Genomic DNA, 21,620 nt, shown 5'->3' on the forward strand with positions numbered 1-21,620 from the left:
GCTATTGAAAGGGTGGTTTTAGTATGCACCATTCATATTGTCATTTCTAGGAATTACCTTATTTTTTATTTTTATTTTTTTAAAGTAAAGTACAGTGTCGCGGTCTTTATCTGGTATTGTTTGCTTTTGCCTGTCAAAGTTTGATTACACGAGCAGCCATTGAATGTCCTGTCTCGCAGGAGGAATCGTGTTTGGAGTGTTTCATATCGAGGTCACCTTTCCTGTTTCAGCGCTTAACACGTCTTATTCTGTTTTAATTCATTTATTGTCCTTTCCCTTAGATTTGCCATAAACCTCCAGGACCCGGCTTGACCCGACTGTTGACAAAGGCTGAACAGCAGATGACAGTGACAGGCGGGGGGTGTAGTTAAGCCTGTCGGCGATAAGAGAGATAATCGTCGCGAAACGGCTGTCAAAAGCAGATAAAGACTGACTCTAACGGTTAAAACTGGACAATGTAGAGCGGAACGAGGTCACAAATTCGCCCGGCTATGTTGACGTGACTGCTGGACGGCATTCACCTGTAGCGACCTCACCCTTGGAATATATCTTATTTTTTTTCCTGTTCATTTGTCGTTTGCACTGGACGACAATGCGATTTTTAATCCGCATGTCGATGTGTACACACGGAGTGCGCTTGCACAAGCCTCTGCAGCACAGGACGATGTGGTTTGCTGTCTGTCCTGACCCCCAGAAGAAGTGTCATCCGGTCGGGCCGAGGACCACGGCCTCCCCGCTAACCGGCTTCCTTCTCCCGTCAGCCGTGTCGACTCTCTCCAGCAGAGATCTCTCTTCACTCCGCTCGTTCATCTGCACTAATACACGGACGCCTGTACGCACACCCGTTGCCTTTGCCAGTTCTTCGGTACCGTCCACAACCGGATCCATAAAGGGCCAGACTGACACCGAGGGTGGCCACACACCGACCAATGTACCCTTGGAGGACGTCAGAAGGGTTTTGCGACTTGCTCACCCGGAGAGATGGAAACTATCAGGTAAGAAGACAGATTGATGTGTACAGTGGCTATAAAAGTTTGCACACCCCTGTTCAAAGGTTAGGTGTTTGTGACAGATGAGACCAAGATCAGTTAAAAAAAAAAAAAAAAATCCTACCATTAATGGCATCCTACCTGCACAAATCAAATTAACAAAAATGGTTTCAAGAGGTAAAGTAAAAAAATAAACAACTGAAATAATGTTGTGCACACCCTCATAACAGACTTAAACACTCACATTCAAACTCAAGTCAAAAGAAAGTCAGCACATACCTGCCATCATTTGCGGTACCTTTCATTAACTCTAAATAAAGTTAAGATGTTTCTGGATTTTTCCTGACATTTATTTTTTATTTAAAAAAAATTCTAGCAGAAACATAAATATTTCATTTTTTTTTTATTAACTTTTTATTTTATTTTATTTTGTTTATTTATTTATTTATGTATTTTTTTGGTAGACATACCATTCAAAGATTCTGGCTAAAAAGTTCAACCTTTAGTTTCCTTGGACAATTAAAAAAAAAAAAAAAAAAAAAAAATATCCCCAACACAAGTGGGAAAGGGAATTGTCCCGAAATTTGTAATAAATAAATAGTAATACAAAGATAAGTACTGAATCACATCCTAAGTAAAACTTAAGAAAGAAAAATAAATGCAACTAAATACAAAAGTAAAAATGAATTTTTACAATTCCATTCTGCACACAAAATTGTTACCCTCTATGATAATTAACTTACAAATAATAATAATGATGCATCAGATTTACATCGTGCTTTTCTATAATGCTTGATGAGAAAAAAATAATACTTTTTGCACGACTTGTTCTAACAAGTAGCTGAAAAACAAAATATTTGAGCCACGAAAATTTCCAAGAAATCACTTCTATGCCTTTCGGTGACTGCTTCATTCTCTCTGCATCTTTGTTGCAACCTGCAGATGATACTCAGTGACCACCTCCCTCTGGGAACATTCTGTTTGAAGGCTCACAAAGGCAAAGTTTCCTTGTTAAATTTGTAGGTGTCATCTTATTCTCAAATGTGAACAACTTTGTTATTTCCCATGGAACTAGAAAATGTATTGGTCCACTCAAGGCTCAAACCTGTGTTAAGAATGTTGCCGTTCAGCTCCTTGTTTTCCGCTTGACCAGCATCCCATTTTATAATACTGTTCAAGTGTAAAATTTAAAACCAACTGACAACGTTCTCATATTTCACTCATAGCTGCTGTTGGCTTCTTGACCATCTCCAGCGCCGTCACCATGTCGGCGCCATTTCTCCTGGGCAAAGTGATCGACACGATCTACACGGCCGGAACGGACGTGGAAGCCATGACGTCCTCGCTCACGTCGCTGTGCCTCATGTTGACTGGCGTGTTCTTGTGCGGCGGGGCAGCCAACGCCGCCAGAGTCTACCTCATGCAGATTTCAGGTGAGTGAAAGCTAGATTCTGGTACAATGGAAAAACAGACCTTATGTGTGGCATTTCCATTCATTTCATTGGGTGAAGATAATATTCAATAGTTGCTACGATCGTGGTCATGGAATACAAGTGACGACATGATGATGCTAGGCTAATGACAGCAGGTTGAATGGAAAAGTATTTTTGTGTGTCATTAGAATTCAGAAGGTGATTCTATAATCGACTGATGGCGCTTGATGTTTCCCTGCAGGCCAACAGATTGTCCGCAATCTCCGCGCCTCCGTCTTCTCCTCCACCCTCAGACAGGAAGTGGCGTTTTTCGACAGGAACAGGACGGGCGAGCTGATCAATCGCCTGTCCGCAGATACGGCCGTGGTCGGCCGCTCCATCACCGACAATCTGTCCGACGGACTGAGAGCCACGGCCCAGGCGGTTGCTGGAGTTAGTATGATGGTGAGTGCGTCCATCTGGGTAAAAACGTTTATACATGTGTAGATGACAGGATATTTTAGTAATAGCACAACACTGAGCGCACAGACCTCTCCTAAAGCTCCTCCTATTTAGCTTTAACCATTAACAAGGTCAAATTTCATGTTTAATTTTTCTCTCAACTTTAGTTCAAAGCATTTAAGTTTTCAGAGAAGTATTTTAAATATTTTTCTGATACTAAACATTACACTTGTGACCAATGCTAACGGCCTCATCCTTGTGTTAATTTCCACAAAGGTTTAACTTGTACATTCCTCATTCCAATTTAATAACAATCGAGGTTTATTTATTAAAGGAAAGAATACATAAAATACACACAAAAAACAGGCATTACAGCTTTCATCACACTGAAAAATCAAGAGTATTTTATAGTTTTCTTTTGGCTGTAAAATGATTTTCCTTTCTTGTAACTTACATACACTACTAGTCAGTTTTTTTTTCCAGCTAGTGTTTAACTGTTTTCTTTTAGTGTTGAAATGTTTTTATTTGGTAGTTATTGTTTTTAGCTCCAGTGTTTCCTCATGGGGGAGCCTCCACACTGGGAGGGATGGCTGGTCTTCTCCTGCGGGCGGGCGGTTGTCCCGGGGGCCCCTTGGCCTGTGGATCGCCTCAGACTATATGGAGCGGGCTGCGGTCACTGTGGGCCGGCGGTCTCTGGGATGGCATTCCTCCCCATGATGGTTGTCCATCATCTCTCTCAGTGTGGAAGAACTACTCCTGGGTGCCTTTCCTCACAGGGTTCTTCTGTGCCCCGCCATGTTTTGGTTTGCGTGTGTCTGTGGGTACGATCATGGGGATATGGGGGGGAGGGATGGTTTTTTCTTTTTATTGTATTATAGATGTTTTAATTGTTAAGCACTTAACAGAGTTAAGAGTTGCGTTGGAATGTATGAAAGGTGCTATATAATAAAGTTTGATTGATTGATTGAAAAGTTTGAACACACTTACTAGCACGACTGAATGAGAAACCGCGTCCGTATTTTGACTGCTATTGTGTGTTGTTCTGTTGTAACCCTCATGAAATTACACGTCACAATCTAATTAGCGAGGAAGCATTTTGGCATCTGCTCTTGGCTAAACGTCACATGCTTCCTGAAAGTCCTAGTGATGTAATAGAAAACGGCGGTGCATTGACAGCGGTGTTGCTGTGCTTGTATACTACAAGGAAGTAAATTAGGTTTACGTCTTTTGTCTGCATGCGACTCTGACCTGTTGAGAAACTGGTTTGAAGTAATTATCCTAACAGTAAAAGGAAATATGTCAAAAGGCACTGCACACAAAAAACGTTTTCCTTTCAACTGCAGCTTTTGTTTTTACGACAATTACATTTTTGCAAATTATATATTAATTGAAACAATACACATCTTATTCAGACCATTTCATATGTGTATTAAGGTAAACTTCTGGTTCGATAGTTTTCATTACACAGCTAGCTTACAGTATTGACATTACTTACAACTGAATTGTGGTGTTAATCTTTTAGATGCTTGTTGATATGAAGTCAAGTCAGATTTGTTGGAGTCTCATGAGACATCACGCATGGTGACGGTTTGAACATTTGAACCATATTTGTCTAGACATTCACAGTGAACTCCCTTTCCAACATTTTGTTTCTTCTCACTGCTCCCTTTCTTGCCCTCCCACTCCCGCAGTTCTACGTCTCCCCCAGCCTGGCGAGCTTCATGCTCCTGATCGTGCCCCCTTTGGCCGGAGTAGCTGTGGTATACGGACGATATCTTCGCTCCATCTCCAAACGCACGCAGGATGCGCTGGCCGAAGCCACGCAGGTACAAGCTCGCCAGTTAAAGAGAGTCAAAAAGCGTTTCTTACCCTATTGAGAAAATATGTGGTGTACTGGGGAAACACTGTAAGGAAGTGTGGAAAAAAAACCCAATAGGATTGCAAAAAGATTGCGTCAACACATCCTGCACTCTTTAGGGAAGAAAAGTATATTGTTGTACGTTTAGGGGTACAAACGGTTTGCCATAGTGGTGGTACTGACAGTTGACTTTATAGTCAAACGTACCGACCGCTACTGTTTTGAGCCAGGAAAAGTAAATAACAGTTATCTGGAGTCTAATAATTTGTCATATGGGCTACTTTAGAGTAGATTGTACCTTAAGAGATCATAATTGCAAGTTGATACTTATACTATAGCTTAGAAACATTCCTATAGCGTTATAATCCTGGAAAAGTTACCTTGGAGTCCAATAACTGATCTTGATTACATGCCTCCTTTGTGTAAGCCTATTTTTCATTGTACGCAAGAACAATTTTCTGAATATTGATTAGACTCACTGTGCGCTGAATTCTTGAGAATTAGATTTTTTTTTTAATGTAAAATTTAGCTTAGCTAGACTTTGATTGACTTGTACTCATTTTTGCTAATACTAGCTGACAATTTGAATTCATTACCGTTTTGTCTAGTATGTTCTGTAAATTTGTACACTATCATAATTAAAATGTTAGCAATAGACTGAAAGATTTTATGTTTTCAGTTGGCAGAGGAGCGAATCAGCAACATGCGGACTGTCCGAGCCTTTGGTAAAGAACTGTCTGAAGTCAACACATACACACAAAAAACAGATCAGGTCCTCAATCTGGCCAGGAAGGAGGCCGTGCTACGTGCTGCCTTCTTTGGAGCGGTAAGCATGTTCTGGGCTTTCCTTCTCACAATCTTGTAATTTAAAAAAAAAATGTCTGCCATGAAACTTTCTACTACCATGAAGGTACGAGAATATCATCCATCGCTATGGCCACCCCCCCTCTCATTTTCCATATATCATGAACAGGGGTGCACGGAAAATATTGATGGGCACACCAGATTCGATTGTGTCAGTGCGGACTTGCGTACCAAGCATGTTGCAGCTCATTCACCGTGCCTGCGGTCAGGCCAGCCTCCAGTCGAAAAAGTCAAAACTACGAGTGCCTCCGAGGGTCACCTTCAAAATAAAAGCCTGATAGGCCGTGACGTCTATGTACAATATTACTTGTTAGGCTTTAGTTTAGAACGTTTGTATTTTGCTAGAATCGAGTATTACATTTTGAACAATAACTGCCAATAACTGAAGTACTCATATCAGTAAAATTAACTGATATTCTAAATGAAATTTAGTGGTGTGTGTCTTTTTGATTAAATTAAATAAAAATGGACTGTAAATGTATTTTCTCTCACACTATTGAGGCTTCAGATGCCTGTTGTAAATGTATGTCAAACAATGTGTGTGCGCATGTGTTTCGGTTTTTCAGACTGGTCTCAGTGGTAACATCATGATCCTGTCCGTGTTGTACAAAGGAGGCCTTCTGATGGCAAGCCAGCACATGACTGTTGGAGAACTCTCCTCATTCCTCATGTACACCTTCTGGGTTGGCATCAGCATTGCAGGTAGCACACGTTGCACACTCAATGGTCACTAAACAGGCTCTTGCAAGTAGTCATGTATCATACATATCGTGTGACAGGTCTGAGTACTTTCTACTCTGAGCTGATGAAAGGCTTCGGTGCAGGAACGAGACTGTGGGAGCTGCTGGACAGACAACCAGAGTTCCCTCTTAATGGTCAGTATGCGCAGTATAAAATCCATCCATCCATTTTCTTCACTGCTTATTCCATACAAGGGTCGTGGCGTGCTGGAGCCTATCCCAGCTGGCTCAGGGCAGTAGGCGGGGTACACAGTGAACTGGTTGCCAGCCAATCTCAGACAGTATAAAATGTCCATGAAATTGCCAAAAATGAAAGAGAATTTAATTTAAAAAAAAAAAAAAAAAAAAAAAGGCAGAAAAGAAAATGTTCAAAAAGCAGTGTTGGGCAGTAGCTAGTTACTAGTAACGTGTTACTGTAACTTACTTTTTACAATATCTAATACTCTTATGCACTACTTTTTTTAAATACAGTAACTCAGTTACATTTACAATATGTTGCTTTAGTCAGTTACTTGACAAAATATTTAATTTAATAATTTAATTGTGCAACACGTGAGGATCAGTTGTTCAGAATCAAATAATGAATGAATGGATGGTTGCTGTGTACTGTACTACTTCCTGTTTACAATGGATTGCCGCAGCCAAAAAAATGTTTAAAATTAATTAATTAGAGTCAGAAAGACCATAATATGTCCATAAAATTGCCAAAAATGTCAAAAATTTTAGAGAAAGGCGTAGTAGTCTAAAAATGTATGAAAAATTATACAGAAAAAAAAAAATCCAAAAACTAAAGACGAAAGGTAGAAGAAAATGAATGTCAAAGTATTGGACACTGCATATTTTTGTGTCATTTAATTAGCCCTCAGTACACAGTATTAGACTAACACTAACACACTGTTTCTTTTATCACAATCTTGAAATGTTTTGTGGCTTCAGACACATTTTTGGTTAATTTGGCCCAAAATGGCTCTTTTGAGAGGAAAGATTGTTGATCCCTCCCCTAAAGCAAAATCAAGTGTGGAAAAATTGTTTAATTTTCATCCTCCACAGAGGGCCAAGTTCTTCTTCCAGAGCAACTGAAGGGCCGCTTGGAGTTCCGCGACGTCTCCTTTTCCTACCCGACCCGGAAAGATGCTCCCATCTTCCGTAACCTCAGTCTTCTAGTGCCAGCTGGAACAATCATGGCTGTAGTCGGTCCAAGCGGATCTGGAAAATCAACGCTCGTATCGTTGCTGCTCAGGCTGTATGACTGTGACTCGGGTAAGACGTGGTCGTTTTGTTTTTCTCTTTTAAAAAGGGAGAAGGTGCTGGTTGTAAGCTCCGTCGTTACCTCTCCTGCAGGTATGATCACCGTGGACGGCCACGACATCAGGGACTTGAATCCTTACTGGCTCAGAAGTCACATTGGAACCGTCAGCCAGGTAGAAGCACAGCTCACAAAGCACGTTTTCCAGAGAAGATCGTAGTTCTCACACGTTCCCGCTTCTCGTCTCTTAGGAGCCCGTGCTGTTCTCCTGTTCCATTCGAGACAACATAGCGTACGGCGCTACAGACCCGGACGTCGTGACCACAGACGACATTTATAGGGCAGCCCGAGTAGCCAACGCATATGATTTCATCCAGGAGTTTCCCAAAGGATTTGATACTGTGGTTGGGGAGAAAGGAGTGCTGCTTTCAGGTGAGGATCATGTGTGGCCATGTGGATCAATGACAAGGACTCTTGTACATGCACTCAGGTGTCCTTGAAATGTTCTGTGGATGAGCGGGTATCTCAGTAGTGTCATTCCTTGTGTGATTTTATTTTTCCCCACATAATACAGATTATACCCTCCTATCGAAACTTAAAAATGTGCATTGTAAATTTACATGTCCTCACAATCTTGTGTAATACAGTAACTGTAAAGTACAAGAGAACAAAATTAGTGACAGACTTTTGCCAACACACATAAGGGTAAATGAAGCTGTAATTGACTAACTTCACCACTAGGTTGGGTACTACAACGCTAATTCTGCTTCCATCTACTGACAGATTAAATGGGGAAAGATGATGTCCATACATATTGGTTGTCTAAAACACACAAGCTGCACTATAAGTCAATAGAAACTGAATTTGAGGAAATCCCCCGCCCCTCCTTGGGGGAATATTGATTTTGTGTTTGTGTTCCAGGCGGTCAGAAGCAGAGGATAGCCATTGCTAGAGCTCTTCTCAAGGTCAGTGAAGTACCCGAATTGTTTTCTGGCTGACCATTCAGAGAACATGAATTTACATGCGTGAATCAACCATTACACAAAGCTTTCACAATGCAGAAAGCAATTAATCTGTTGTCGAATGTTGAAGTTTTGTCCATTCAACCTGTACTTTTGTGTCAACAGAATCCTAAGATCCTGCTTTTGGACGAGGCCACCAGGTACGACTGAAGGACAAGCAGCTGTTTTGTCATATTCTTTTCTATACAATTAGCTTGAATAGACTATTTTTGGTCTCTGTTTTTTTATTGTATTTACGAGTTGTATGATGTCCCATCCTCAGTGCACTGGATGCCGAGAACGAGTTCCTGGTGCAGGAGGCTTTGGAGCGACTCATGGAAGGTGGATCCCATTTCATGCTATTCGCTCAAATCAATAATATACAGTGTTCCCTCGTTTATCACGGGTGTTCCATTCCAAAAACTACCCGCGATAATGGAAATAGACATTAATTTATTTATTAAATTTTTTTAATCTGTTAATTATATATTTTTTCGTTTATTTTTATTTTTTGGTATGATTTTTACTTTATTATAAATGCTTTTTCATTCATATGTTCTTTTTTTCATTTAAATTCTTTTTTTTTTTTTGTTTACTTATAGTATACAGCACAGTATATATATATTTTTTTTTTTTCATTTTGGTATGATTTCTAGTTTATTATGAATTATTTTTCATTTATTATTATTTACAGTCATTTTTTTTCCCATTTACAGTATGTTTTTTTAAATTTTTATTTACTTGTTATACAGCACAGTACAATATATATTTTGTATGTCTGGAATGCAGTGTCGTACAGTGACGGGACAGACACCGTTGGAAAGGTCTCATTGAGTCGAATCCGCGGTTGCCCGTATGTCCCCGATCGAATGTAGGGTTCGAGAGATACAGCCGCCCAACGACGTCCAGCAAGAAATTTTCAGAAATTACCCCGCTGGCGGAGTTTCAAATCAAAACATAGTAACCATGTATCAATTGGTTAACGGGTTATAGGTCACATTAGTGGTGAAAAAAGTTTTTAAATTATTTATTTTAGTATTATTTTTAATATCATGGCATTTGAATGGGGTGTGTAAACTTTATATTCACTGTACATAGTGTTTGTGACATTTTCATTTAGTAGCAAATAGTGTTTTGTTTTGTTTTTTCCAAATGTGAAATTTGTTTCCTAGTTTAGTAAAGAATAGCCTAGAACTCGGTTTGGATGCCACCTTGCTCATTATTTCCTTCCCATCATCAGGGAGGACGGTCGTCATCATCGCTCACCGCCTCTCCACCATCCAGAACGCCAATGCCGTCGCAGTCCTGGACCAGCACCGTGTGGCTGAATGCGGCCAGCACACGGAGTTGCTGGGAAACAGACAGGGATTGTTCCGAAAACTGATGGAGAAACAAGCTTTTCTTCAGGACGAGCAGAAACGGGCCTTGAGTTAAGTGATGGGTGAACGATGGGAAAGTCTTTGCTCATGCTGCAGGTGCCTGTTCACCAAGCGACAAGGCTGTAAGAAGAACCGAAACAAGTACTGACTGTTTACTACCTTAACTTTAGCCTATAAAATGTTATTCCCCGCTGGGGGAATAAAGTGCTGAGAGACGCTTCTCCAACTGGAGACACCTATGGTTTTAAAACACTGTCAAAATGGATGTATAATTCAGTTATATTACATTACATCTAAATGTGTGTATGAGCTGTGCAAATCACACACCTTTAATACTCGAATCATGTTGTAATCAGACAGCACACTGATTTCTCAGAACTAGACCAAAAAACCCAAAAAAAATTATATATTTTAAGACATGTTCTGCTAGATGTATATTTATGATTTCTGGGACTGTTTTGGTGGACGATTTAACTTGAAGCTCACACGCAGAGCCTTTTTAGAGTTTATAGTGAAATGAAGCAGCTATATATCTAGTGTTGATAGTGTTGAATTGAGAGGGGGGAAAAAAAACACTTTTTTTTTTATGAGCACATTTGATCCTCTACATACGCTTGTCTCCTATAGATTCTGTATTATTACACAAGTGCCAAATTTATTTGTATTGAGATGTAATTATTGAGAGTTGTTATTTTGCTACCTTGCTTATTTAGGAAGAGGCCAAAATGATAATTCTGGTTAGAATTTAACTAGTTCCTTGTTTTAACAAGTATATTGAAACAATGCTGGTTATCATTAAGTACGTACAAAATAGTGTGAAAACTCCAAGGTCAAACTTTTAAATTTCAGGATCAAACTGTCAGCATTTTTTTATTTTATTTTTTTAAAGTAAGGCCCACCCACACCAGACTGAAACAGCACTCAACTGGGTCCCAGTGTACGTTGTTCTGCAACTTGTATTCTTAAGTGGCTGACTGTCGGCCACTAGTTTTTCTGTGATTCAACATTGTGTCAACATTGGTTCAATTTCTTAGTTTTTCTGCAACTAGAGGCTTATTTTCACAAAAGTTGCACAACTTTTAGAAATGCTTGACTTTGGAGGTTCTGTGTATGTTAAATTAAAAGTCAGGTACAGTATACACTATCTTTTAGTTGTTAGTTGCAGGGTTATTCTTTGGAGCTTTAATGTGCTTGTGTAAAGACACTTCTAATACTATAGAAACATTTTTTATATTATATTTAAAATACAGTCACGACGAAGAAAATAATTTTTACATTTTTCAATATATTTTTCCCCCTGATTACTTCCCAGCACGACAATCATACTAACTTCAGTCAACAACTCTTCTCACTAAATATTTTGGTTGTACATTAGCAAATGACTACTGCAAGTGGTGGGGGTGTGCTTACTATACTGATTTACAGTTAATAGTAAACATTACATTAATCACTTATAGCTCCTATTTTAGCACATTTGTGTGCTAACAAGGAACAAATATGGGATGTAAATGATATACAGTAAAGCTGTCAGCTTGTCACTTGCTCAATTTGGGTGATTATGTACAATATTGTGTACAGAGATGTTTAAATATAAATATGTAGAATTATTTTGAAGGGTTTTGCCTTAAACCTTTTTCTAAATTACACTTTAGATATTTAAAATACAACACAACTTTAATTAAAATTTCCAATATGTTCTTTAACCATGTGACTACAAAAATTAGACTGCAAAATGCACATTTTGGATATTTATTTTATATCATATAGTTGATAGTAGCTATCCGATCTATTGTCATGTCAGAAAATTCACAAACAGACTGTGCTTTCAAGTTATAAATTTAGTTCTAACAGAAGATTATCCTCACTTTCATGTTGAATGTATCACTTCTATATGTATTTCATGGGTTTTTAAATAATCTATTGTATGTTTTGATTGTTTTGCTAAATTATTATAGTTTTGTGTAAAAGATATAAAATAAAGTTGAATATGTGTAGATTTGAAGGCTGTGTGTGAGTTTTTAGTGGCGTGCTCTTGCATTTTGATGTGCAGTGCATCAATTCGTCACCTGGTGGCGATCTTGCGCTAACCCAAATCTGATTACCGGTAGTTCAATTGACTGTGATTCAGTGAACTTAACTTGTGTTCAGCAGAACCCCGTTAAGTTTCATAGCCAACTGCTGCATGTGCTACAGCTCCCCATCTTTGTGCAGCATACACCCTGACCTCTCAAGACAACAAGAAGTATTTACATTTTCATAGTACCAGTAATTTTAGATACATAGTTTGAGCCAGCCCAACATGCAAATCTAAGGATAAAAGAGGAACCATTACCGGTATATCTTTTCATACATTTAATTTAATATACCCCTTGGAGGACTAAATGATAATAAGTTATGTGTATGGAAGTGGGCGTGGAAAGTGATACTAAAAAGTTCAACGTCTGTCCCATTGAAAATGAATGGGGAAAAGTTGATATTAAATGTTAAACTGTGCAAATACTATAAGTAATGTGGAATCAGACAATATATACCCCGGGAGGTGTGAATTTTTGAAGCTAGTTGAAATTCGAACAGTGTAAATTGGAAGTATTATGTGGGAGTTGTTATGCAGCAAAAAAGTGTGGAGAATAAAAATCACAATAACATATGTGGGAATGCTTTTCAGCATTCCCACAACTTTTCACCCATTTCCTCTTTTTTTTGTTGCAATCTGCTTCTTCTTTGACAATCATGCCATGTTTTTCTGATTCAATTTAAAAAAAAAAAAAATACAGTATATTAAATGTGGAGCCTGATAACACAGTATAGGGATGCCTTTTTTACATTTGCAAAACGTCGCGGGATGTGAGGCTGGATAATTTCCTGGTGTATGCCCAGGATTTTTCACAGCACGTTACACCACTGCAACTTTGAATGATGTTTAACCATGCCTTGCCACCCTTGCGTTAAATCATTGTTAATATACGGAAGCGTACAGCTGCCATTGTGGAGTAAACATTTTTGTCTGGCGAGGATGTTCGAACATACTTGCAAATATGTTCGAACGTATTGAAATATGTTCGAACATACTTGCCAAATATGTTCGAACGTATTGAAATATGGTCGAACATAGTCGCAAACACGTTCGAACGTACTCGCAAACACGTTCGAACGTACTCGCAAACACGTTTGAACGTATTTCAATACGTTCGAAAATGTTTGCAAGTATGTTCAAACATACTCACCAGCTAAAAATGTTTTCTCTACATTGGCAGCTCTACGCTTCCATATTAATATTCCAACCGCCTGAAAACAAACAAATATATACTAAATTCAGGTAAAAAGTTTGCGTGGGACAAATCTTGACAAAAATAGTTTTTAAAAACATTCTTTGTGTTGCTTGTTAATCCTTCCGTCAGTGCCTCCTACGTGTTACCCTTACTACAATCAAAATGCTTACAAAGTAGAGCGTCGTTCCACTACCCCACAACAACTGTTTGTCTCCTCTTGTACTCTCTCTGTGTGTGTCCGCGAGTTTACAGGCTAACAAACCTCACAAAACCACCCAATAGCTCCGTCAGCTGCCATCGTCACATATGCACTGACACACAACACTTCTTCTCCCCGACACCTGCTGCACACACACAAACACACCCCCTCTCAACTCTCACACTCCCTCTGGTCCATCTCTCCTCCCCCTCGCCCCTTCTGACCTCCTCCCTCCCCTCTCTGGCTGGCCCGACAACTGCCTGACCACTTACAATTTCGAAAATGGCACACGACCAGTGCGTTAAAGTAGCTCAGCCCCTTGCCATCCCCCTCCCACAGCGCATTCATGCACACTCGCTACTTTCAATGGACACCCAAGAAGGCGTCTCCCCTTTTTTTTTTTTTTCACGTCCTCCATTCCAAAAATCCTCGAACCATTTTTTTTTCACCATCTTGCCCCACCCACTTCCGGTTCTCTTTTTTTTTTTTCCTGAGAATGTTGGTGAAAAATGCACAGTTGACAACTTTATTTTTACCTACATTCCCATTTGTATTTTCCCTGATACAATAGTCACTCCAAAAGTCCGACAATTTGCTGGAAAAAAATTTCAAAACTATCGCTTTTCCTTTTTAGGGTGGCTGCTGAGTTGGAGCTGATCCCAGTTGACTTTGGGAGAGAGGCGGGGTACGTTTGGTACTAGTCAATAGCAAAGCACATGTGGACGTACAAGTGTTCACACTCGACTTCACGCTAGTGGACAATTGATTTACTTTTTCTTCAATTAACCTAACAATGGAATGCGGGAAATCATCACCAAGATTTGACCCCCTCAAAACTGTGAGGCAGATGTGCTAAACAGTCAACCGCCATGCTAAGATAGTCATTTTGTATGTACGTAATTTATGACTATTGTGAAACTAACCAGAGAAGATTGACAATAAACAGCCTTTAGTATAGCTCCATCACTTTATTTTAGAGTGTGGAACACGTTCTTCAATTTGAATGTCGTACTGTACTGGCAAAAAAAGTTATAGAAATTCCAACAACTTAGAAGTGCTTTGGGGGTTTCCTTGAGTAACAAGTTTAATTTGACCCTCCTAACTCAAAAAACACTTATCTCAAATCATCTTTCCCCATTTAAATAAAGGAAAATGTTATTAATACGTTCCAGGCACCCAAAAACATGATTTAATTCAAGCTTTAATTCAATTGATTGTGGGGCTCATGTAGTGTAGATACAGGGCAGGGTCGTAGAACTGATGATGAGACAGAAGACAATAGTCACAAGCTGCAATATTGGTTAATTTTTCACAGAGGATGAGTATTGTTTAGTCTGTGTTCAAATATAAGCTGTGTAAAGGTTTATAATTGCACTGCATGCTAGTTTGGTTAGCACGTGTAATGAATTTTTGTACTGTGTGTTAGCAGTAGCAGATTTTCCTATGTTAAATTCTGTGGTTTGTTTTGTTTTATGTTTAGTTTTTCAGTCAACTTCAGCTGGCCTGGCAGTGACAATTAAGAGCTTTAAGCAAGCACTCACTGGGATCTTTTTTTTGGAGAATTGTACGCGATCAGCCAAACATGCTTGTTGTCACGTTTGCTGTGACCAACTTGTCAATTGGATCACATGTAAGTGAAGTTACCACTGTAAATTAATCTGTCTCGGTGCGCAATCGACGGCGAAGAACCAATTTGCTGCTTGTATAACAGCAAGGTCGTGAAAGGTGAAAACGTTTGTGGTCTTGTTACAAAGAGGCTAAAGATGCTATTGTGCTAACTATGCCGCTAACTGAATTCCCAACATACATTTGTTGACATATGAGATTTCATGACTATTTCCGTTCCATTACCAAGTGCTCATTGCTTCTATCTATTATTTTCAATTCTATACCTTCTAATCGATATGCACGTGAAAACTCTTCATGGCATGCACAATTTTCTTTTCTTTTTTTTAAGTTTATTACTCAAATTCTCATTCGTCCTATTTTGCTTCCGTCTACACATGCCCTCCCTCCCTCCTAAATCCCTGGAGTTTATTTTAACCGCCTTGGCCGCTCCTCTTTCACTCCTTGCGGCCCCTCACACGGCACTCACACTTGCCAACAAACATATGTGTACTGCATGTACACACTGTATTCGCTTTCCAGCCTTATTTTATGCACACACACAACACAAGATGGAGTGCAGCAGAGTTATAATTAATCAAAGTGCTCCTGTGGTGATTAAATCTCAGACAGATTTTATGTTGCTTGCTGTCTGAGGGCATTATGGAGGATCGAGGATTTGAACAGGTACATATTCTTTCGGGAATACTGTAAATTATTTGTGCACACACTTAACTATAAATTTGTATACTTAAAAAAAAAAAAATCATTTTGTATGGACCAAGGTGGTGAAGTAATTACAATCAAGTTAGTGCAATTTGAAACATTTCTGTCTTTTATGTCACATACATAACTTGATAAGACTATAATGATGGTTGTTTTTAAGCCAATGGACTGACCTTCCACACATTTGGGCCGAGGCCTATATGTGTTCAGATGAGGGCAGCATTTTCCCATTTTAAGGCTCCATGAGGCCTACTAGAAGCAGGTCTCTAACCCTGCTTGGTAGCAACTGGCATCTCCCTGTGGAAACCACACCCCGCCACCAGCAGCAGCACCCCCAGGGGTCCGTGTGCTCCTTATACGGCCCTGAGGAGTGCCCGCGAGCCTCTACGGGAGGTCAAAGCGACAGTTCCAAATATGGCAGGCGCTCCTCGATGTCGCGGGGGGCGCGCCGCGCTGTCATTCATGAGCCCCCTGAAAGCTGATGGATGGCCGTCATTGACTCTACACCCCCCAACACACCAACGCAACTCCCCCTACCTAACCCCCATGCCCTGGCAGCATCCAAATATGGCAGAGGGCCGGGGTGGGTACCTTTGTGAATGGTGGAGGTTGTGTATATAAGCAGACCTGGCAGCAGGGAGGACCGTAGCTGGTTCAGCAGCAGCACTGGTTGGGTCATTCTCTCCGAGCCGCAGACACTCTCCTAAGGTAAGATGCTAACGCTGGGACTTCTAGAGGCCACACATCCAGGATAGGGGCCACCACACTGGGGGGAACACGCTTCGGATAGAACCACTCTGGAACAAACAACATAGGGAAAGGGAAATAGTAATTGAATGGTAGTTTATTGTTTTGTTTTTTAATAATAATTATACAAATTAATGGTAGCCCCTAATGGGACAAGCCGAAAGTCACAAGATGTATACGAACACTTATCTAATGAAAAAGTGAAATTTTTATGAGACAGCAACAAAGCTTATAGCCAAAAATGTTGATATGAATTTTGATGTTTTAATATAAAATTTATAATTATAGAGCATGTGACTGGCAACCAGTCCAAGGTGTAGTCCACCTTTAGCTCAAAGTCAGCTGGGATAGGCTCCAGCTTCCCACAACCCTGAAGTGGATGAAAGGCAGTCTAAAAGAAAGTAATATTATATTTCATGTCATTCAAAGTTCACATTAAACATACCACTTTTATATATATATATATATATATATATATATATATATATATATATTCTCACCATTTTCAGTTAAAAGCCAAAAATAAGATATTGTTTTTCCATAACATCAGCTATCTACTGTAACTAGTGCCAAATGTTATCGGGCAGTAGAAAGTAAATTTTCTGTATGTCGTTTGCTTAGTTTCCGTTATAAATGATTTTTTTTTTTTCCTATACTAAAAAGCCAAAAATAGGATATTGGCTCCACTCAATATCAGCAATGTCTGTCTAGTGCCAAATGTTATAAGGTGATAAAATCAGAGGAGAAAATCCTTTTATCCTTAAAATGTCAAAATATTGCAGCATTATCATATGTGACTTAATAAAATGGTTTCACATTATATTTAAGCCATTAAGCAAGACAAAACTTGCCGTTATTACTTTCACACATACTACCAGTGTATGAAGGACTTACCTTAATCGCCGTTTTTCGCCCGCAGAAGCCAACATGTGTGACGACGATGAGACTACCGCCCTTGTGTGCGACAACGGCTCCGGCCTGGTGAAGGCTGGCTTCGCCGGAGACGATGCCCCCAGGGCCGTGTTCCCCTCCATCGTGGGCCGCCCCCGTCACCAGGTAAGCAGGGCCTGAACCATTAGCAGCCACCATATCACCACACAATATAGTAAACTGTTAAGTTTGAATAGTTTTATCCTCGCAGTTCCTGCTAATAATTTCTATTGAGAGAATGGGACGTTAATTGGACACGCCTCCCTACGAGGATGTAAACCACGTGACTTAGCTCAACCAATCAGGAAAGAAAGATAAGCATCTGGCCAATTAAATACACCTGCGCTATACTATTAGATTTTTAGTTTATTTTTCACAAAAACACAACCATTTGTAATGAATACACTTGTTTTATACAACAATAAATATATATTTAAGTATTTACAAAAATCAAAAAACGTTTTTATATACAAACTATCATCAACCGTTTCACGCAGTGTCCAGATTTGAATGACAGAAAAGTCACTCTTTCTAAAAATTTTTAGAATAGGGTTTATTGTACTATTTACTATAATGTGAGGCCAGCTGGGTGTTAAGTCATGTTATCGTTTATTGTACCAGCGTGGTATTTGCCTCCTTGAGATAAAATTAGTCCCAGATGAGGTGACCTGCGGCGTTATTTCGCACCTTTATGCAATGATCACCATGCGCGCCAGTGGAGAGAGTAATCCATTAACAACAAGGTCATTTCTGCTTCCATCCCCCGTGTGCAGACGTGTGTTTTCATCACCCAATCTTCTCCCAATTCAGGGTGTCATGGTCGGTATGGGTCAGAAGGACTCCTACGTCGGCGACGAGGCCCAGAGCAAGAGAGGTATCCTGACCCTCAAGTACCCCATTGAGCACGGCATCATCACCAACTGGGACGACATGGAGAAGATCTGGCACCACACCTTCTACAACGAGCTGAGAGTGGCCCCCGAGGAGCACCCCACCCTGCTCACTGAGGCCCCCCTGAACCCCAAGGCCAACAGGGAGAAGATGACCCAGATCATGTTTGAGACCTTCAACGTCCCCGCCATGTATGTGGCCATCCAGGCTGTGCTGTCCCTCTACGCTTCCGGCCGTACCACCGGTGAGACTACGAACATCCGCAAAACACAATACGTACTCGACTATTTAATAGATAGACGCATTATGTTTACTTGACACCGCCACGTGCAAGACAATAAGTATTTTACGCACAGCTTATACGCACGACTTTTACGCACCTTGCGCCATGACTCACCTCCATTTTATATTCAAGAGCAGTTGCAAAACGCCATACGATATACCTGTTACAGCTAGGCTAAGAAATCGTATTTTTACGCGCAGCTTTTACGCACGTCTCACGCGTTCAAATGCCACAATATCTAAACACCTTGCACCCTCTGCCTCCTTCTAAGGTATTGTGCTGGATGCTGGTGATGGTGTGACCCACAATGTCCCCGTCTATGAGGGTTACGCTCTGCCCCACGCCATCATGCGTCTGGACCTGGCTGGTCGCGATCTGACCGACTACCTGATGAAGATCCTGACCGAGCGTGGCTACTCTTTCGTCACCACCGGTGAGCACTGAACAGCGATAACAAAAAATAAAAAATATATATATATATATATATGTACTGTTTATCAAAAAAATATGACTAAAAACTCTCCAATTTTCCCCACTCGACAGCCGAGCGTGAGATCGTGCGTGACATCAAGGAGAAGCTGTGCTACGTGGCTCTGGACTTCGAGAACGAGATGGCCACCGCCGCCTCCTCCTCCTCCCTGGAGAAGAGCTACGAGCTTCCCGACGGTCAGGTCATCACCATCGGTAACGAGAGGTTCCGTTGCCCCGAGACCCTCTTCCAGCCTTCCTTCATTGGTGCGTTGTCTTTCCCCCCTCCCCCACACTTTCCTAGAGCATCCTGCGTGTCCTAACACTTGTCCTCCACCACCACCAACACAGGTATGGAGTCCGCCGGTATCCATGAGACCGCCTACAACAGCATCATGAAGTGCGACATTGACATCCGTAAGGACCTGTACGCCAACAACGTGCTTTCCGGTGGTACCACCATGTACCCTGGTATTGCTGACCGTATGCAGAAGGAGATCACCGCCCTGGCCCCCAGCACCATGAAGATCAAGGTAATCAGATAATACGATTTGATAAAAGTTGGCCTACGAGAAAAATTACAGCTTTTCTCTTACAAATTACAATTCATAAACAAATTTAACTGAATATTTGGGTTCATCGTTTCGTGCAAAGAATTGGCCACGCCCACTAGCATATACCCGGAAGTCAGACAGACTAGATTAGACACTTGTCAAACTCTTTACACTAAACAGTACCGCCTTAACAAAAATACTACTATGCACTCAAACTTACATTCAAATCCAGTAATAGGGTGATGTTCAGCAAAAATGAAGCAAGTAACAAGTATATTTAATATTATTATTATAACAGTATGCTTTTTAACATTAACAGTGCACTTAAATTTAGGAAAATAAAACAAGCTACTTAAATAAGGGTTGAATAAAATGTATTGCTCACAGATACATACCCTCATAAATCTTTATGAACAAACAGTTCTTAGAAAATAAATACAAATGTAGCCTATTTTATTTTGAAGTTAAATGCAACTTAGTTGCACAATACTTAAAAATGTAATGTTCAAAGTACAAAAAAAAACTTAATTAAAACTGTAGTGTAACTTTTAAAAAGTTTAAACAGGTGGTATGCATAGCTACAAGGTTCATTCTAAGTTTGTTTACAATTCTAAATGTATTTTATTTTAATTAATGTAACACTTCATATATGTGCCACATTTTAAGAATCACTTTACCAAACAATTTCTGTACTGTGCACAACAATAACAAGTTTATGGATGTATTAATTATTTCCCTCTATAAATAGGAGTGTAAAGAATTAAATATTTTGTGCCTTGGCTTCTAGTGAGAAATGTTATGTGGAAGATTATTGATGTACAGAATGCACCTGACAGGCGGCGTTAGAGATTTAGGGCCCCATGAAAAATGTCACAAAGTGGCTGATGCTGATGAACGTTTAGTGCCGACCAGTTACTGACCGACTCCCACTTTCTCCTTCACCCAGATCATTGCTCCCCCTGAGAGGAAGTACTCCGTCTGGATCGGTGGCTCCATCCTGGCTTCCCTGTCCACCTTCCAGCAGATGTGGATCTCCAAGCAGGAGTACGATGAGGCAGGCCCCAGCATTGTCCACAGGAAGTGCTTCTAAATACCTCGTTTGCCCCGGCTTCTCCATCCTCTCCGCCACCAGCTTTGCGGAATTCGAGCGAGGGAAAGAAGCAGGAGAATCAACCTTTGCGGCACTGCAACACTCTGCTGTCAATGGACTGCCTGTCTGTGCTATTGACCTTCTTAACTATGCATTATTTCAACAAATGTGCATATTTTGTTGCTGTCTGTTGCCTGTGTTGTACGGAGAAAGGCTGTGAAAAAAACACCACTGAACCATGCATCCAACCAAAAAATAACTTTAATAAAAAAATAACAACAACATGTTGCCCAACACATGTGGATGTAAGTGTATATACATATTAATAATTTATTAAAGTCCATCATTTGGTACATTTGACCCTGATTTATTATTTTCTAATAGACCACAAGTCAAATTTAATAATAGTTACAATGGCAATTTGGCCAGAGGGGAAATCCTGGAGTGGCAACTGGAAATTGAGGAAAATATTCACCAAGGGGTCAAACGGGATTAACAAACTGTAAACATATAAGGTATTAACCTGAGGAATGGATGACAGGGTCTCATCCATCAGAGCTGGGAAGTGTAGAGGGGTCTCTGCATGTCTCTCTCTTTCCCATCAACCACTGCGGTTGGGTCGCCGAGTCCAGTCAGGGGAGCTCTTGCTTCCGAGTCTCACTTGCCAGGAATGTGCCTCGACAGCAGAAGCATGGGCAGCTCCGTTTTGGGCCCCGACTGGATGACGGACACTCGACACCTTGAGTTCTGTACTACGCTATGAAAGGAGCCGGGCCATCTTTAGGCAGAATCTGAATCCGAAGGGCACAGTGGGGGCACCCGCCAACCATCTATGCCTTATAAAGCTACAACCTTTGCTACAGGTTTGTGTATATGGACTTGAGTGTATAGGGGGTGTGGTTTTATC

The 21,620-nt window shown here is 40.4% G+C and overlaps 2 protein-coding genes and 1 long non-coding RNA gene across 3 annotated transcripts; 2 read left to right on the top strand and 1 right to left on the bottom strand.

The window, feature by feature from the left end:
* The first annotated feature begins 151 nt into the window (after positions 1-151).
* On the top strand, positions 152-11,947 carry abcb10 (ATP-binding cassette, sub-family B (MDR/TAP), member 10). Its single transcript, XM_077519937.1, has 14 exons — positions 152-995; positions 2,216-2,422; positions 2,664-2,866; positions 4,555-4,689; positions 5,401-5,547; positions 6,152-6,287; positions 6,365-6,460; positions 7,376-7,585; positions 7,667-7,746; positions 7,823-8,003; positions 8,493-8,536; positions 8,699-8,733; positions 8,856-8,914; positions 9,813-11,947. The coding sequence occupies exons 1-14, from the start codon at positions 593-595 to the stop codon at positions 10,004-10,006; spliced, it is 2,130 nt and encodes a 709-aa protein (XP_077376063.1). The 5' UTR covers positions 152-592; the 3' UTR covers positions 10,007-11,947.
* On the bottom strand, positions 7,183-19,387 carry LOC144017939 (uncharacterized). The gene is made up of 3 exons (XR_013283292.1): positions 19,138-19,387; positions 16,378-16,547; positions 7,183-7,970 (listed from the first exon to the last, which is right to left on the bottom strand). It is a non-coding gene; the product is annotated as an uncharacterized LOC144017939 (long non-coding RNA).
* acta1b (actin alpha 1, skeletal muscle b) lies at positions 16,398-21,066 on the top strand. The gene is made up of 7 exons (XM_077519939.1): positions 16,398-16,458; positions 17,417-17,553; positions 18,238-18,562; positions 18,873-19,034; positions 19,145-19,336; positions 19,421-19,602; positions 20,570-21,066. The coding sequence occupies exons 2-7, from the start codon at positions 17,425-17,427 to the stop codon at positions 20,711-20,713; spliced, it is 1,134 nt and encodes a 377-aa protein (XP_077376065.1). The 5' UTR covers positions 16,398-16,458; positions 17,417-17,424; the 3' UTR covers positions 20,714-21,066.
* Positions 21,067-21,620: the final 554 nt, after the last annotated feature.

The sequence above is a fragment of the Festucalex cinctus genome, chromosome 4 (genome assembly GCF_051991245.1).
Source record: "Festucalex cinctus isolate MCC-2025b chromosome 4, RoL_Fcin_1.0, whole genome shotgun sequence".
NCBI lineage: Eukaryota > Metazoa > Chordata > Actinopteri > Syngnathiformes > Syngnathidae > Festucalex > Festucalex cinctus.

Bases quoted from the DNA above. Each gene is read 5' to 3' on its own strand.
- abcb10 (XM_077519937.1), top strand. From the start codon at position 593: ATGCGATTTTTAATCCGCATGTCGATGTGTACACACGGAGTGCGCTTG. The intron at 2,423-2,663 runs GTGAGTGAAAGC...GTTTCCCTGCAG, and splicing joins CTACCTCATGCAGATTTCAG to GCCAACAGATTGTCCGCAAT. The intron at 4,690-5,400 runs GTACAAGCTCGC...TTATGTTTTCAG, and splicing joins CGCTGGCCGAAGCCACGCAG to TTGGCAGAGGAGCGAATCAG.
- acta1b (XM_077519939.1), top strand. From the start codon at position 17,425: ATGTGTGACGACGATGAGACTACCGCCCTTGTGTGCGACAACGGCTCC. The intron at 18,563-18,872 runs GTGAGACTACGA...CCTCCTTCTAAG, and splicing joins CGCTTCCGGCCGTACCACCG to GTATTGTGCTGGATGCTGGT. The intron at 19,337-19,420 runs GTGCGTTGTCTT...CCACCAACACAG, and splicing joins CTTCCAGCCTTCCTTCATTG to GTATGGAGTCCGCCGGTATC.